Source organism: Crinia signifera, chromosome 6 (genome assembly GCF_055691185.1).
Source record: "Crinia signifera chromosome 6, ASM5569118v1, whole genome shotgun sequence".
Classification (NCBI taxonomy): Eukaryota; Metazoa; Chordata; class Amphibia; order Anura; family Myobatrachidae; genus Crinia; species Crinia signifera.
This window is the reverse complement of record NC_139222.1, coordinates 166,919,106-166,936,780: the sequence shown is the minus strand read 5'-3', so window position 1 is coordinate 166,936,780 and position 17,675 is coordinate 166,919,106. Positions and strand designations below refer to the sequence as shown.

Below are 17,675 nucleotides of genomic sequence, written 5' to 3'. Positions count from 1 at the left end.
TAGACAGCCTTGATTTTTTGATTTTTATACTTGGTGGCGCGCCCCCCCCCCCCCCCCCCAGATCCCGGCGCCCTAGGCAGCTGCCTAAAGCTGCCTAGTGGTAGAGCCGGCCCTGACTACTGTATGCTCTTGAATGTTAGCAGAAAAAGGTGAAACTCTATGTTCAAATAATTCTCCCCTAGTGTGGCAGAAACACAGTGGTTAATACACCACTGCATGCATGTCATAAGCAAGTTGCATTTTATATTAATGTTCTAGAAAGTCTATCAGATCTCAGCTAAAGCAGCAAACAATGCCTTAATACTGCACTAGTCATCACAGTAACAGCAGACATTGAATGGTTACCTTGATGGTAAGAGGTTGTGGAGTTTGTGGAGCTCACGCAGAGTGAGATAGAGTTGGTAGAGGAGCTCAGAGAGCTGGCGACGACAGCTGTGGTTAGAAGGTGGAAGCTGACTACCCAACTGCTGAGAGACCTGACATAGGGTAAAAAAAAGTTCCAGGTCACAGACAAAAATGAAATAATGATCTTTGGTGAGAGCACAATATCTCCAGGATTGTAACACTTACCAACTCCTCCAGTTCTTGGAAGGCAAGGCTGAAAATATCCACCTTGATAGTGCTGAAGAGGCACAAACAGGATTAATTAGAAATTGAGATATGAGGTACAGAACAAGTGAATCTAAAACCAGAAAGGCCTAGACATATATCATGCATGTGGTAAGGCTGGAAAAATACATAGGACCATGAAATCCAATCATTTACAAGTTCACCAAGATGAAGCAAGAACACACCTATTTCCTGTTTAGCCTTACAGGAGAAAATAGTCGATCATGACCACAAAAATGGTAATCAGATAAATTCACTGGAAATTACATATAAGTACGCGCATGTTGCACTACAGAGATGCTTTCATAGATTATAATCTAGGTTTACAAAGTTAGCTGGATGTCTTGTTCAAATTGTGCATTAAAAAAAAAAACATCACGCGGGGGGGGGGGGGGGGGGGGCTATAATCACTTTCTGCCAACAGATGCCAGTGTTTCGGTGACACACGGACACTAGACATGTAAAAATTATATATGCACCTTACTTGTATCTATAATTTACTAAGCTAATGCAAGATGTTCCCTGCTACTAATATTGCAGGCACTAACTTGACTGGACTTCATAAACACTATTATTATTATTATTACTACTTATATAGTGCCTGCATGTTCCTTTGCAATTCAGAACAAACAATAATAAAACAATACTGGGTAATTTAATAACGACATAGAGGTAAGAGGGCCCTTCTCATAAGTTTACAATAATGGATACAATTTCAGAACTTTATTTAATGAAAACACCAGGTACTGATGTAAAAAATAAAGAATGTCTCAGTTGGATGCTACTGGAACTAATAGAAAGGAAAACAAGAATAGGATTAACAAATATTCGATAATAACAATTAAATGTATTAAATGTTACTATAAATGGAAGAATAGGGTTCCGTTACCATACCAGAAGTGTGGAATACAAAACTGGACTTTCTTACTTTCCTTACTTGATAAAACACTTGTTCACATTCTTGTAACAGCTCTGCAGGTCAGTTATGACATCTGTCATCAGGCTTAGCAAAGACTTCAGATTTTCCTCATAGCCCTGAAGAAATTAGGAATACAGTGACATTGAAATGTATCATTTATTAACAGTTTCTTATACAGCACAGCAAATTATGTTGCACTTATATAACTGAAAACAGCAGTGATAAAATAAAATGGCAGAAAGGCAATCAGTGACACAGACCAATACAGATGGTGGCAAATCTTGGGAGCATAGGTCCAAAAGAGCTGATTAGTTTGCCAAGAGATGTGATATAGGTTTAAAAAACAGAGGACCTAAGACTGAGCCTTGTGGTACTCCAACTGATAAGGAGGCGGGTTTAGAGACATGTGAACACTGAAAGAGCTATTAGATAGGTAGAACGAGAACCGCTGTGTCCTGAAGACCTAGTTATTGTAGTGTTTGTATGAAAAGACAGTGGTCACCAGTGTCAAATGCAGCAGAGAGATCTATAATTATAAGAAGTGTGTAATAATGGCCTTCTTATAATGACCAGATCATTCACTACTTTAGTCAGTGCTGTCTCTGTGGAGTGTTGAGAATAAAATCCTGACTGAAGTGGGTCCTGACTGAAGTAGCTTGGAGGGGCATCAAAGCTGAGACATGGGACGGCAGTTTGAGAAAGAGTTTTGGTCAGAATTGTGATAAAGAGAGAGAGCGAGAGAGAGAGAGAGATATTACAGATTTAAGTTACGGTTGGGATGAGAACAGGAGACAAAGGTGTAGGATCTTCTTTTGTGGGATCAAACATACAAAACAAAATGAATCATGGCAGATAGAAGGGAAGGATGAATGATCAACCACTGGGAAAGACAGAAAGAGCGGGGAAAATACTCATCAAGTAAAACCATGAAACACTGTGTTATACAGTACATGTCCGTCCTACGCAGAGTAAAGGGAAACTTATGTAAAAGCCCCATACTGTGATATGGCTCAGGCTACTGTTACTGTATAGTTCTTGCAAACATGGCAAATCTACAAAGAAATAACATTCACAAAACAAAGAAAATGTTACCTGTATCATTGGTTGTAGATGCTGTCTCTTCAGATCAAACCACTCATGGGTTCCTGTCTGCAGAGAGGCAGAAGGGAAAGATACAGGTCTATGTAAATCTTTGCTACAATCACGGATGGATTTTCCTTCTTTGCAGCCTAGGAAAGTTTGCTTCTACCCTCTTTTGCCCTACACCATAAAGAGCACTTCTCCCAACACAAATCCCTTCAGAAGACAAATAAGTGTAGTATGACTGTATTCTTACATAACCATCACTTTCTGGGCTGGAAAGCATATGTAATAAACTAAGGTACTTCCTCATCTTTGCGGCCACAGCTTATGCCAGTTATGGTAGCTGCTTTCAGAATAGCATCATCGTTCCCTCACCATGCTTTGTACTCGAAGTCTTGCTCCGCTCACCACAACTTTACTAAAGGTAATAGATAGTGAAAATCTGTGGCCTCAAAGATGAGGAAGTACCGAAACTAATGATGCAAGATTCTGTTATAAAAAATGCTGCAAAATTATGAAACAAACAACCGCTATCCCTGTCATTCTATCCTCCTATATGAATATTACTTTTACTATAAATTATGGCCCAGTTAGAAGGAGGAATCTCCTTATTGTTACCTTGATGGCCTCGATCACTCTGTCCTGTAAGGTGGGCGTGGCAGGGCACAACTCTCTGAAAGCCTTGGTCTTACACATTTGTATCAGCACCCTGCACGTGGAAGGAGAGGTAGCATGGTGAGATAGGGATAATGTACAGAAAATAGGGGAAGGCAAATTGCTTGGAGATTCACCCCTCACTATTCTACAATGGAAGAGAGTATGGAGCAACATTTGTCATGCACATCTGATAAGCAATTCATTATAGTAAGCCTGGGTTGTCTGCCCAGCACTTCTCAGTCCATACAAACTTGTGTTTTATGTGCAAACCTTTAAATGTTACATTAAAGACCAATAATAATGCTTTTAAAAGAGGTATAATTTACTCACAAAAAACATAGTACATGGAACCCATGCTGAAATAAGGGAAGAAAACAAGAGGTGAATATTCCAGTGCACCTGGTTTCCTCACCAATCCCATAAGGCCAGATGTGTGTCATAGCTAATAACATATTTATTAAAGGACGAGAATCCCTATGGCTGGCAAAAACGTGTTTCTATTGGCAACAGAACCTTGTACTGCACGTTGAGGTGTCACTGCCAGCAAGGGCTTGGTGGGGCCAATATAACATTTATGGAGAAGGTACATTTACCACTGTATAGCTTGTTTTGTTATTATCATCCCTCTGTCATATTGATGATATCTGAAGATCACCAGCCCGAAGCCAGTGCTAAACTGAAGTCCTTTGTGGAGATGAAATAGATGGAGACTTCTCCATAAGAACACACCTATGTCATGGAGTAGCTGAGTTATACAAAATAACCTGTATTTGGAGCAAAGGTCTAATCACTGACCTGAGCAGGCCCTTAAGACGTTCTATGGATTGCGACTCTGACATTGGGAACACAATGCGATATCTCTGTAGAAGCGATACTCCATATTGCAAAAGGGAAACAAATGATTCGGCCAACTCATTTTTCTGATGCAAAAAAAAAAAAAACAAGCATAAAATGCAGTGTAAGCGTTTAAGCCCAAATAAACATAATGACCTACTAAAAATATTATAACATGGCTGATGCATCTATATTAATAGAGATCCTTATTATTTTACAGCAGTTTGGACCGACAGCGATACCAGTTTTTTTAAATCAAATGTATGTTCTGGTTAGGCTAATAGTAACAATAGAATAGAAGGGAAGTGAAGTGATCCAGAGGAGAAGTGGCCCATGGCAACCAATCAGCTGCTCTGTATTATTTTATATTAAGTAAATTATAGATGTTACTTCAGTGCTGATTGGTTGCCCTATGCCACTTCTCCTCTGGCTCACTTCTCACTGCTGCATACATGTACCCCTTAGGGGCAGAGGTATTAAGCCTGGAGAAGAGATAACATTGAAGGTGATAATGTACCAGCCAAACCTTCTGCAACTGGCAATCATGCAGAGTGTTCATTGTTACATACAGTGACAGGGTGGAAATCTGCTTCTGAGTGCCTACATTATTTTATTAACCAGCAGAATACACTTCATCGGGATGCCGACGTTGGTATTGTGACCGCCAGCATCCCCACCACCGCTCATCTGTTTGTATCCTGTTGAAAGAATAAAACACCCTAGCAGTATACAGTATTTGCAATACCTGTTCATCCTGCAGTCGTCCTTGAACCCACAGGTATTCAATACTTGTTATATGGTGCAGTAAGCAGCTGCTGCTGAATTCCAGACTTTGGTACAGTTTACTATAAGCTAGCCACTGCCTGGAAAGACACAAATTCATTGATAAGAATAAATACATGACAGGACCTTGTGGAAGGGGAAGGGGATATACTATGTGCATTGGCCGGCTAGATTTGCCAAGTAGGTCTTATTTGCCATTAAACTCTGTTTCTGTTTCTATCGCCAGCATTTAAAAGCTGGTGGTAGAACCAGAACTCACCACCACAATTCCTCTAGATAGTAAAACCCCTAGCATTGTACAGATTGTGATGCCTTGAGTTTGAACACTAAGCTGGGAAGGTAGGAACTGATTGCGTGTAAACCATGCCCAGCAAGGAATAGACTACTACATGAATTTTAAAGTAAATGAACTCCAACCTGGTATCAGCTTGGTACACATGACATAGCATAAGTACAGGATGTAACTGACAGTCCAAAAATAACTGTATGAGAGAGCAACCGAGACCATGTAAGATTGTGATAATCCATAAGCACAACTCTGAAAATGAAATAGCGAATAGCTGAGAAGCCATATAGTTTGGGATTCAGGTTAATTTTAGGATCATGTTTGGGAAAAAAACAAGTTGATTTGTGGGCCCTCCTGTTTGCAGTTAGCATGAAGCAGTTTGGAGGTTGATGACCTTTTGAATCCACATCTCTATATTACTATTGTGTAATTGTAACTATAACTATTAGAATTCTACATGGTGTTACTGGAATGAGATGACAATGAATGCAACTTACGCAAGTCCCTGATGAAATTCAGACAGGTCCTTCTGGGAAGCATGCAGGTGCAGAATGGTGGTACCATGAGCACCAATCTCTCCATTCCATGTGGAACCGGCAGCCTAAGGTTGGAATGAGAATATGTTAATTACTGTATGCTACAGACATGTGCAGTTATTACATAGGAACCCTTTATAATATGTATGTGTAGTAAATTATTCATTTGTTCTAAAATATGATATGATGTGATCTGCATACAGAAAAAAAGACAGTCCTCAGTGCTGGTTTGTCAAGCTAGGGCTATCTTCAGGGTTTCTATGACTTACACACAAACGTGTGTCATTGATTTTTCTAATGCAGAAGGACCCAAGAATGTATACATATATAACATAACAAAGCACAGTCTTTATTCACCCACAGTGTATACCAGGGTTGCCGACTTTTACAGTCTCCTCTCCGGGGTTCTCAACATCATTTCTGGGGGCGGGCCTGATGGAGACATCATCAGTCCCAGCCCCCAGTAATGCAAATCCCACAATATGCAGGTCTTGCATATTTAGCCCCGCCTCCTTCCGCTGAAAAGCCGCGGATCGCGGCAATTTAAAACTTCCGCCACCAGGTACATGAGGAGGGGGAGTACACAGACGGAATCCGGGAGGGTTGCCCACCCTTCCGGGGGGCCGGGAGGGGGACCCGATTTTCGGGATCCTCCCGGCCATTCCGGGAGGGTTGGCAACCCTGGTGTATACAAACAGTACATCTTCAGGAGCCTGGGAAAAGACCTTGCTGCAATCATAAGTACTGTATTAAGTACCCCCAACACTGGAGTTATGACAAGTGTATTAAGGGCCCAATTCAGACGTAATCTCATGGCTGCTATTTCGCACAGTAGGTGATTATCGATACACTGCACATGCATATGGTTCACAGTAAACATACCGGAGGCCATCCTGCGATAAACCTCCGTAACTAGTTATGTTCGCTGGCCGTTCAGAGGAGATTGACAGAAATTGGGCGTTTGCGGGTGGAAACTGATAGTTTTTTGGGAGTGATAAGAAAAATACTATGTGTGTCTAGAAAAACACTGGGAGTGTCGGTAAAACCACAGGCGTGCCGAGCCATCATGTGTGTGATGTCAGCTTTAGAACAGATGTGCTCATTTTTCATTGTAGCGCTGACTAAATCTCAGGCTATGCGGCACCGGTGATGACTTGTGCCCTATGTAAAAATCATTCGATGGTGATTCTGTTAATAAGGATTTTGGACATTTTTGCAATGGTGCGAACGGATGTGCACCCATACACTTCCATTAGCTGGCTGCTGCCAATTCGCAGCTGTGCTATCAGGTCTGAATCGGGCCCTAAGTCTGCCTTCATTATTTATTTGTTACCTTGTGGCTAGTGATCTCATGGCGTACAAACTGCTGTAGTAGCTGGCGGTGGATGATGTAGCTGGGATTTCTGCTCAGCATTGTTGCTCTCTGGAAGTACATTCAGCGGATTGTTATTATATTGTGTCAAATCTGTCAAAAAGGTAATTACCGCACTTCTCTGGGGATGATTTACTTATACTTACAAGCTGTGCAAAATAATGAATACCAATAACCAACAAACCCTCTATCACTTCCATGGCTTAAGAATCAGTGTTACTGCTTTTATAATACAATGTAAAATTCTCTGCGCTAGTGACAAAAACATCAATAAAACCACAATTTTTCAAATTCTCTACATAGGACACACAGGCATTACCTAAGACAGGAAGAAGGGAGATTTCACATGCAATGAAGGAAAGAGTTCTTCACCGTTAGGGCAGTTAAGATCTGGATATACTGTATCTCCCAGAAAAGGTTGTGATGGCTGATTCACTTAATATAATTAAGAAAAGTTTGGAGCAATTTTTAGTGAGTGTGCTCATCACTGCCAGAAATACAGAGTCTCACAGTAATTGTGCCCTTTACTCTAATTTAAATAATCATGTGATAGATCACATATAAGTCATGTGAGAAGGTGATGCTTTGCATATGTGCCATGTTCTCACCTTTTTGTGTGTAAGAAGGAACTGCAAGTGGCATTTTCCTCTCTCTGGATACGTCTCTGTCCGAGGTTCTAGATTGTACCAACTGTCTTCCTTACACTTTAGATCCTGAGCATAGATAATCACATATCTGACTCAGTTAATGCAATATAATGATGTATACATCCTTTCTACATAATACTTTAGTCCCCATGTTCTCACCCGCAGTCGCAAAACCACATTGCCTAAAAAGTCATCTTGACCTTTGTCCTTACGAGCATCTTTAAATATCCTGAAAAATAAAGATGACTGTGTAAGTCAATCATGGAAGGCAGCAGAAAATACAAAGACTGTTACTGGATAACATTTTGGGAAAGAAGAGGGACAAAGAGTAACACAGCATTGGAAACAAGTAACTATTGTGTAATGTGACTTTACATATTTGCAAATGCTATGTTGGATCTCAAGGCAAAAGTACTATATAACCTCCCAGATACATATACATGTACATATAGAACAACGGTTACAGCATGACAGCACTCTATGACCCATATATATTTATTTGTGTTCTTAGGGCAATAGATACATATAACCTATTTATTTAACTGACATTTTCAAATTTAATTTCAATAAATCAGATGAAATGTAGATGATGTGTACATAATTAGATTTAAAATATAGGCACTGCCCATTCTATTATACTTGTGGAGAGGTGTGTCTTAAAAAAAAGGAAAACATAGTAATAAAAAGATAAACAGCAGTAAATTGTGCAATAATAACACAAACCTCCCAGCTGCCCTATGTTTATAGTGACCGACATTACACTGTCATCTCTGCATATATGCATTTGCACCAGCTGCGTCCTTGGTGCAGGAGATCTGACTGAAATTGGATGGATCATTGCCCACAGTGAACTCTGAATATCCCATAACTATGTCTACATGCCCACAAGAGCTATTTTTTCCCCACAAATGAACTCCCCATTCCCACCCGGTAATGCCCATTTAGCTGTCATTTAGTAGCAGCCGGTATGCAGCCACCTCCAAATTTTGGGGAATTCACAACAACCTTTTAAAATTCTAAATTGCAAATCAGAATCAGTTCCAACATGACTTGTCCAAGGTACTGAAAATGGCACACCTCAGTTTGCCGGTATATGTGCTTTAAGGTGTTTACAAGGTTTTTATTTTTGTAGTATTTGGTGTGTGTTAACATCTAAGAAGAATGATATGACAGTAGAAATCCTTGATATTTATAAAGTCAGGTAAGTATACATTCAAATTCCCACCTCTTCAATCCATGCAAATCCGTGATTTCCCCCAGCTTTGATCTTACAGATTCCACATCATCTGAGTCCCTGTGTGATTAGAGTATCAAACAAGGTAGACAGGATTATGACATTTAAATCACAGAACAAAACGTGGAATCTAGGAAGAGGTCCTGATCCTAGACCTAGACACACTTAGAGGGGCAGCACCCCATCTTGAATTATAAACAAACTTAAATAGTAATTTAATCAGTGACTTTAATAGCAATGCTAGACAACTATACTGAAGGGTGGCCATTCTCTACATAATTACGAGTTCTTAAATTTGGAATGAGTGAATAATAATATATCCATGTTCTCATCATTTCATTATATTCATTTCATTATATTCATTATATTCCTCTTTGGGTGAATGTAGCCAACCAATACCCAAAGGTCCTATGGGACAATTGGACCATAGTAAATTTTATATTTTTTTGAAAAATATCTGTCCTTTCAGCCTCCTGTCAAATTCAGAATACTAATATATTAATTGTAAGGCTGTCCAAATGAAACCTACCTATCACCCTTGATGTATTATTGAGAGGAGTGTCCCTCAGGGATTAAGTGATTACATTTTTGCAGATGATGTATTGTTGATTTCTGTATATGAATGATTTACATATTTAATGGTTGGAATACCAGAAACAAATCCTGGCATATATGATGGTTTAACCAATTACACCAGATTTCTCTTATCAGCTGTGGTAGCAACAACATTGATGCAACATTCATTGCCATATGATATTTGGAAAAAAGTATTTTGAAAAATCAAACAAATCCGCCACACAAAAAAACACTGTTGTCGAGATGTAACAGGGTGCGATTTATAGTTATGTTTTAAAATCGCGCTAATTCGCATGCGATTTAGTGTGATTTTTAGAAAATATGTCTCCATGGAAACGCCTACAGTCAATCAGGGCTCAGTGCTTCTATAAAGGTGCCCATACACTAGTAAGATTTATCTTCAGATCTGGCTGGTTGGAACAAAAACCTGGTTATGGATGAGTGACAGTTAGTCAGTTATCCAGCATTTCCAAGCAAATTGTCAACTGTCATTTGCTCTCATCCATAACCAGGTTTTTATTCCAACCAGCCAGATCTGAAGATAAATCTGCGTGTGTATGTCCACCTTAACACTAAGACAGAGGGGATCCCCACCGTCAGTAGTGAGGAGGAAGCCGGCTCACCCCGTAGTCAGTGGGAGTGGTGCTGTCTCACCCATGCTGTCAGGGGTGCTCCAGCAGTGACTCTCTGATGGTGGGTGAGGCTGCATCAGAGAGTCACTGCTGGAGCATGGAATGGTATATATGCTAGTGTAAAATTAGTGTATGCATTAAAGTTATACTTTTCTCTGTGTGTGTTTTTTTATTTGAACATTCTTTTTACAGGTGAACTACAAGTCCAAGGGGGCCTATTAATGCTGATCTGCTGGAGGCATGTGAAACACAATCCCTGATAAGCCGTTAATTCAATAGCCCACAAGCAACACAATTACCCTCGATCAATGATCAGGGTTAACTGAATACCATCTGAGGGGCCAAATGTAATAGGGTGTGAGAATCAGAAACTGAGAGATTTTGGGTGCGTGTTCCCATTTTTTTAGAGCGGCAATCAGTTACACTGCAAAACCAGGTTTTATTGCAGAATATAAGAATCAAATGCACTTCTCATTAGTGTCCTTCTGACTACTGACAGATCCATCAGTCAGCACTTACCACATGTCCATCTGAAACCACGCATGTTCTAGGTCTTTCACTTCCCTGAAACATATGTATAGAATAGTTACTTGCTAAGATTACTTTTATTGTACAATAAACACACAGAACAGCTCTCGCTCACAGCCATAAGTCACAATACAGGTTTGATTTATTATCTTCTTAACATTTACTAAACAATGATGTTTGACATAAAAGGAGGGTGGGCATTGAATTAATAGCAATCAAATGCAATTAAGTCATATATTGGCACAGGCTAAAGATCACATTAGTTTGCCCACATTTCCAGGGCAAGGCTCTCATCTTTTGGGCTGGACATTAAACCAAGAAAGTGTCTCAGGCTCTGCTAACATAACAATTCCATTTACAATAGAAATAATCATACAGAGAGTATTGTGGGGGTTATTTTGGTTCAATCATTCTGGCAAATTCCTTCTTAGATGGACAAAACCATGTACACTGCAGGGGCAGATGTAAAATGTGCAGAGAGAATTAGATTTGGGTGAGTTATTTTGTTTCTGTGCAGGGAAAATACTGACTGCTTTATTTTTACACTGCAATATAGATCTCACTTTAAAGTAAAACCCCACCCAAATCTAACTCTCTCTGCACAAGTAACATCTGCCCCACCTGCAGTGCACATGGTTTAGTCCATCTAAGAAGGAATTTGCCAGAAGGAGTGAACCAAAATAACCCCCTGTATGAACTGATATATAATACAGAAGCCATTCTTGTGCTTGGATTGGGAAAGTAACAAATGTGACTTTATCATTTGACCCATTATACCCCTTTCACACCGCACAAATAACCCGGCTTGAGTTGTTGCTGGGTCAGTGTGTGGGGTGAGAGGACCATTTTGAATATCCCGATTCCAGAATCCCGGCATTCTAAGCCAGGATAAAAGAAGTGTTATTCCCGGGTCAGACCTAGGTTGCTGAGCAGTGCAAACGGTTAACCCGGGTACCATTCACTTTTATGGAGGAGGCAGCAGCGTCACCTCAGTGCTGCCTCCTCCCCGTTCTGCTCCGCCCCCCTGGATGACGTCAGCGACCCAGCAATAAGCAGGGTCGCTGTGAGCAGCTAAACACTGCAAATGCCAGGTTGCTCCCAAGATGGACCCATGTCCAAATCCCAGGTGCGACCCAGCATTTGCAAAAGGGGCATTAGTAATGCTATTTGATTATTACCAACAGAGATAACATCGGTAGACAGATACACTATAATACCAGCAGATGAGCGGCGGTAGCCAGCGATGATACAGGAGCTTGTATCAGCACTCACCGCTCATCACTGCCCCGTACACATTGGGTGGCTTTGGAGCTTTGTGTATGGGCCTGAAGTCATAGAGACAGATGTATCAAGCTTCAAAAGGTGATAAAGTGGAGAGTGATAAACAGCCAGCCAATCCGCTTCTGTTACCGGTTGGGTTTTAAAAATGGGAGTTAAGAGCTGATTGGCTGGCTGTTTCTTACTCTTCACTTTATCACTTTTTGAAGATAGATACATCTGGCCCTTACTATGTTATACTTATATGATAACTGTATTGGATCTCTCTTATTATTACCAAGATGTCAAAAACAAGAGTAACCATATTGTTTTTTTTCTTTAACTTATGCTTCAAATAAAGGTGTGGATTGTTAGGTTGACAGTGTCTATTATTGGTCAACATGCACTAGGTCGACACATGAAAAAAAGACAACATGCACTAGGTCGTCATTGACAAAGGTCCAAACAAGCAAAAGGTCAACATGGAAATGGTAAACAACGGAAAAGGTTGACACATTTTCCCCTGGTTTTGTTGTCAATGCCAAGTAGTGCAATGCGTCCCCTCCGATGGCTCACTTCGCTCACCATAATTCGGGCTCGGTGTCTCAATACACTTGGCACACTATTATAATTTCACCTTATGCCAACATGGATGGTGAAGTAAGAAAAGGATGGTTTAAAAAAAAAAAAAAAAAACATGAAAAACTTGTTGCGTTTTCATGTGTCGACCATTGCCATGTCAGCCTTTTGCAAATGTCAACCTAGTGTATGTCCACCTTTTGCATGTGTTTACATATTGCCTGTTGATCAATAGTGTTCGATCTATTGACTGTCAACCTAGACACTGTTGACCAATTTCTTAGTGGCTCTTGACTCACAACACAATCAGGTACATACATTATAAATGTTTCATTCCATTCAGGATTTAAGGTCTGGGCCTTGACCTGAGTCCTATGTGTCTGGTCTTCTGGAAGCGTGTTCCGGACCACTGCTTTGTGCTTCTGCTTCTTATCATGATTGGGACTGCTGTCTCTGGAGCGAGTATCAGCTCGGCTGTCAATTCCCAACATGCAGTAGGGGTCACTAAATCCTTGCAGAAAAATAAACAACCTAAGTATATTTAAAGTAACTGTCTCTCAGGTGCGTACATATTGTCAGGTTACAAAAGGAGAACAATTCTAATGGCACTTAGTAAAATATATAATCAAGTCAAGTAGTCAATAGGCACGCACATGGGTTTGATACGAAATCCCAGCGGTCGAAATCCCAACAGCGGAATCCCGACAAGTGGGAGACGTGGATCGCCCCCCCTTGTGGGCTCGCTGCACTCGACATGCAGTGGGCCCGGTGCCTCGCTACGCTCGGCATACTAATTTATTCTCCCTCTATGGGTTTTGTGGACACCCATAGAGAGAGAAAGTGTCGGGATTTCGGCGGTCGGGATTCCGGCGTCTGGATTTTGAACGCCTGGATTCCGACCGCCGGGATTATAACTGCATCCCACGCACACACTTATATATATTATATATAACAGTAAAGACAAATATACCAAGCCACTTGCGCTTATTTGAGAACTGCAGCAAGAAAAAGCAAAATGGGGTACCAAACCCAATGCAATCTGAACAAACAAAGGTTGCAATTCTACTGCGCTGTTCCCAGGATTATGCTGAAATCCTTCCTATTGAGGAGCACTGGTGTTCCTATTCTCCAAATACAAAGGAAGAAATTCTCATGTTAGGAGACACACTTCTTTTCAGTTTTCTGGGTTTGAAAACCATTCAGGGCTCACCTAAGGTAACTTGACGACGTTCCCATAAAGGTATCTTTCTATACTCTACACAAATTCAAATACAATAAGAAAGAAACTCACCTAGATGGTGGTCCCTATATTCATACAAAGGTATCTTTTATTCTGTAGCTCCAGAAATCCAGACAGAGGACCGTTCATCCAAAAACGATAACAAATTTATTCATAAAAACCATAAAAAGTTTCATCCACACCAGGGCATAAAACAATAACCCCCCCCTCCAACTCTGCACCCGGAATGTAGAGCTTCCCTGAGGAAGAACTACATGTTTGAAATGCGTTGGTGCTTTTATTGGACATTCTGACACTCCAGGACCTTGCACTATCCTTGGTAACATTCTTTGGAGAACCTCCCTTACAGCTCTACATTCCGGGTGAGAAGTTGGAGGGGGTGTTATTGTGTTATGCCCTGGTTTGGATGTAACCTTTTATGGTTTTTATGAATAAATTTGTTATCGTTTTTGGATGAACGGTCCTCTAGATTTCTGGAGCTACAGAATAAAAGATACCTTTGTATGAATATAGGGACCACCATCTAGGTGAGTTTCTTTTTTATGGGATTTGAATTTGTGTAGAGTATAGAAAGATACCTTTATGGGAACGTCGTCAAGTTACCTTAAGCAGGGTTGCGGACTTTCAAATGCTGCTCTCCGGGAGAAGCCCGGAGAGGAGACTTTCAATACCCGTTCGAGAGGGGGCGGGGCTGTCATTAAGCCCCGTCCCATTAAGGAAATAGACGCAATCACTGATCTCCATGGAGGGGGCGGGGCTAAAAGACACGAGTGTGCCATTTTAGCTCCGCCCCCTCCTCTGAGACCAGCGGATTGCGGCATTTAAATGCCGCGATCGGGGGGCTCAGTGGGGGTCCCCCTGATTCCGGGAGTGTTGCCTACCCTTCCGGGGGGCCGGGAGGGGGACCCGATTTTCGGGAGACTCCCGGTAATTCCGGGAGGGTCGGCAACCCTGACCTTAGGTGAGCCCTGAATGGTTTTCGAACCCAGAAAACTGAAAAGAAGTGTGTCTCCTAACATGAGAATTTCTTCCTTTGTATTTGGAGAATAGGAACACCAGTGCTCCTCAATAGGAAGGATTTCAGCATAATCCTGGGAACAGCGCAGTGGAATTGCTACCTTTGTTTGTTCATATTATATATAATACATTATACACACACATACACATATATACTGCATATATATATATATATATATATATATATATATATATATATATATATATATATATATATATATAGTTTTCTGTACAGTATACTAGTTTATTCAGGAATCTAATGATATAAACATACTCTTACCGCTGACATCTTTTCCAAGAATCCCTTTGGCTTGTTTTACTGTAACTTTCACACAGAATATTGGAGGCTGTAAGTAAAGCAGACAACTCATGCTTATTATTCTATTATTGCTAATTATGGTCTCACCTGGGCCGTAGGCCCGTAACTTTACAACATACAACTTCCTACCAACAAGCTGTTATCTTGCAATACACCTTACTGCGGTCATTCCACTAATAAGTGAACAGTTCCCTAGTGAAATTACAAAACTTCCTTCCTGTTCTTGCTCACAGTCACAGTTCACTAATCCAGACACTAAAGTTGTTTTGTCTGCACATAACATCTTAACTTCAATATTGTTGCTGTACAAAAGGGAACAATAACAAGACACTCTGGTATCAAATATTTATTTATTACCAGTTATATAGCCATACCTCCCAACTTTTTGTCCTCCTATATAGGGACAGGGACCAAAAAAGGGGGCATGGTCTCGCGGGATGACGCGTCCTAAGGCCGCACCCTCGTTTTTCGCTGCTGTTTGCATGCGCACAGCGTCTATTCTCTTCAGTCCTATTCTCATTTTGGATTGTAGGAGAAAACTTGAATACCCGGAAGAAACCCACGCAACCATGGCGAGACAGTTAGGGTCATGGTGGGAATCAAACCTATGACCTCAGTGCTGTGAGGCAGTAATGCTAACCATCATACTGTGCTACCCAATGAATGCACACACACACATGCACACACAAATTAGGAAAGAATACTGTAGATTGTAAGCTTGCAGCAGGGCCCACAATTAAAAAGCACAACAGACACAGCTGCGCTATATAAGAAACTGTAAATAAATCAGGGTTGCCGACCCTCCCGGAATTACCGGGAGTCTCCCGAAAATCGGGTCCCCCTCCCGGCCCCCCGGAAGCGTGGGCAACCCTCCCCGAATCAGGGGGACCCCCACTGAGCCCCCAGATCGCGGCATTTAAATGCCGCAATCCGCGGGTCTCAGAGGAGGGGGCGGAGCTAAAATGACACTCGTGTCATTTTAGCCCCGCTCCCTCCATTGAGATCAGTGATTAGACTATTTCCCGTAATGGGGGCGGGGCTTAATGATGTCACAGTCAAGCCCTCCGGCTTCTCCCGGAGAGGAGAAATTGAAAGTTGGCAACCCTGAAATAAATAAATAAATAAATGAGTTAGGTCCTGACCCCAAAGTGGGTCTTGACCAGGAGAGGATCCAGAGGTGGGGATGCAGCATGATTCAAAATTCATATAAGGGAGGCACAGTAACTGCCTCACTAATGGTTGCTGTTGCTCCTCTGTTTGCATTTTGGACTATGCTGCAGCCACCACTGGTTGTGACCATCTCGCCATAGGGTTAAAAAAAATGTCTCTATTGTATATATTATATTTAGAGATCAATTTAAATTTGAATTAAATTTTGCAGTTTCTCTTAACAGAAAAGGATTTGTTGGATCTAAGTTTCACCACATTGCATTCATCAGATTCCTGTATAGAGGTAATATCTAGTTCATAGAGAATAAAATCCACCAAGATTCCTGTTCCTGAAATAAACAACATTTTCAGACTGGGTGTGGCCAGCCACCACAGGGGTGTGGCTTACCATTAGCGAGTGCTTTATCTGGGCCAATTGATAAATGGGATACGGTCACTGGGTCACCAAGCATTAGGTCTATAAGTATTAGGTCGACACCACTAGGTCGACATGCATTAAGGTCGACATGACTGAAGGTCGACATGCAGGAAGGTCGACGTGAATGAAGGTTGACATGGGTTAAGTCGACATGGTCATTAGGTCGACAGGGTCAAAATGTCGATATGGGGAAAGTCGACAGGGTCATGAGGTTGACATGGGGTTTTTCACTGTTTTTTGAGCCATGTGTTGACAGGCGGTATTTCATACCGTAACATCCACTAGGGCGTGGTGGGAGAAGCATGGCAAGCGCAGTGACCCATGTGAGGGGACGCGGTGCCACGTTTCAGTGTCCATGTTGACTGTTTCGACATTTTGGGATAAAAAGGTGAAAAACCCCATGTCGACCTTATGACCCTGTCGACCTTCCCAATGTTGACCTTATGACCCTGTCAACCTTCAGTCATGTCGACCTTAATGCATGTCGACCTAATGCTTGTAGACCTAATGCTTGTCTATCCAATGATCCCATTCCTGATAAATAGGGGCAGCGCAGACGATGTAATGGTGTAATGGTTAGCATTACTGCCTCACAGCACTAGTCATGGGTTTGATTGGTGGGAAGATGTAGTCCAGAGGCGGGAAGGCTATAATTAGGCACTAACAGAGAGAGTTACAGTTAGGCTGCGAGGGGAGGGTTAAGCTGTGTACACACGGCAGCGATATGGGCTATTATCGCTGGAAATATGGTCGCTGGCGACCATTTTGCCACTGATGGGAGTGTGCCCTGCAGATAAATCGTCCTGTGCGCGCTCCCGTTTTCAGCCCCATTCAAATCACTGGTTGCCGGCTCCCCCGGCAGAGGTTCCTTCACATCAGCAACCATCTCTGGTCACTGATGAAAAAGAGACACTGAGCAATATATTGCTCAGCAATATATTGCTAGCAATATATTGCCATACCTCCCAGCTGTCACGAT

At 41.6% G+C, this 17,675-nt stretch overlaps 1 protein-coding gene across 3 annotated transcripts in view; it reads right to left on the bottom strand.

Annotated features, from left to right (window-relative positions):
- Positions 1-17,675, bottom strand: part of UNC13D (unc-13 homolog D) — a 62,281-nt gene that overhangs the window by 17,482 nt on the left and 27,124 nt on the right. For all 3 annotated transcript variants that reach the window (XM_083147969.1, XM_083147970.1, XM_083147968.1), the window contains 15 exons: positions 15,070-15,136; positions 12,851-13,043; positions 10,688-10,732; positions 8,952-9,020; positions 7,886-7,955; positions 7,688-7,792; positions 7,041-7,130; positions 5,669-5,772; positions 4,848-4,965; positions 4,064-4,188; positions 3,230-3,320; positions 2,621-2,677; positions 1,547-1,644; positions 571-622; positions 346-476 (listed from right to left, as the gene is read on the bottom strand). In XM_083147969.1, the coding sequence (XP_083004095.1) occupies positions 346-476; positions 571-622; positions 1,547-1,644; positions 2,621-2,677; positions 3,230-3,320; positions 4,064-4,188; positions 4,848-4,965; positions 5,669-5,772; positions 7,041-7,130; positions 7,688-7,792; positions 7,886-7,955; positions 8,952-9,020; positions 10,688-10,732; positions 12,851-13,043; positions 15,070-15,136 (1,415 nt within the window). The remainder of the gene's footprint in view (positions 1-345; positions 477-570; positions 623-1,546; positions 1,645-2,620; positions 2,678-3,229; positions 3,321-4,063; positions 4,189-4,847; positions 4,966-5,668; positions 5,773-7,040; positions 7,131-7,687; positions 7,793-7,885; positions 7,956-8,951; positions 9,021-10,687; positions 10,733-12,850; positions 13,044-15,069; positions 15,137-17,675) is intronic.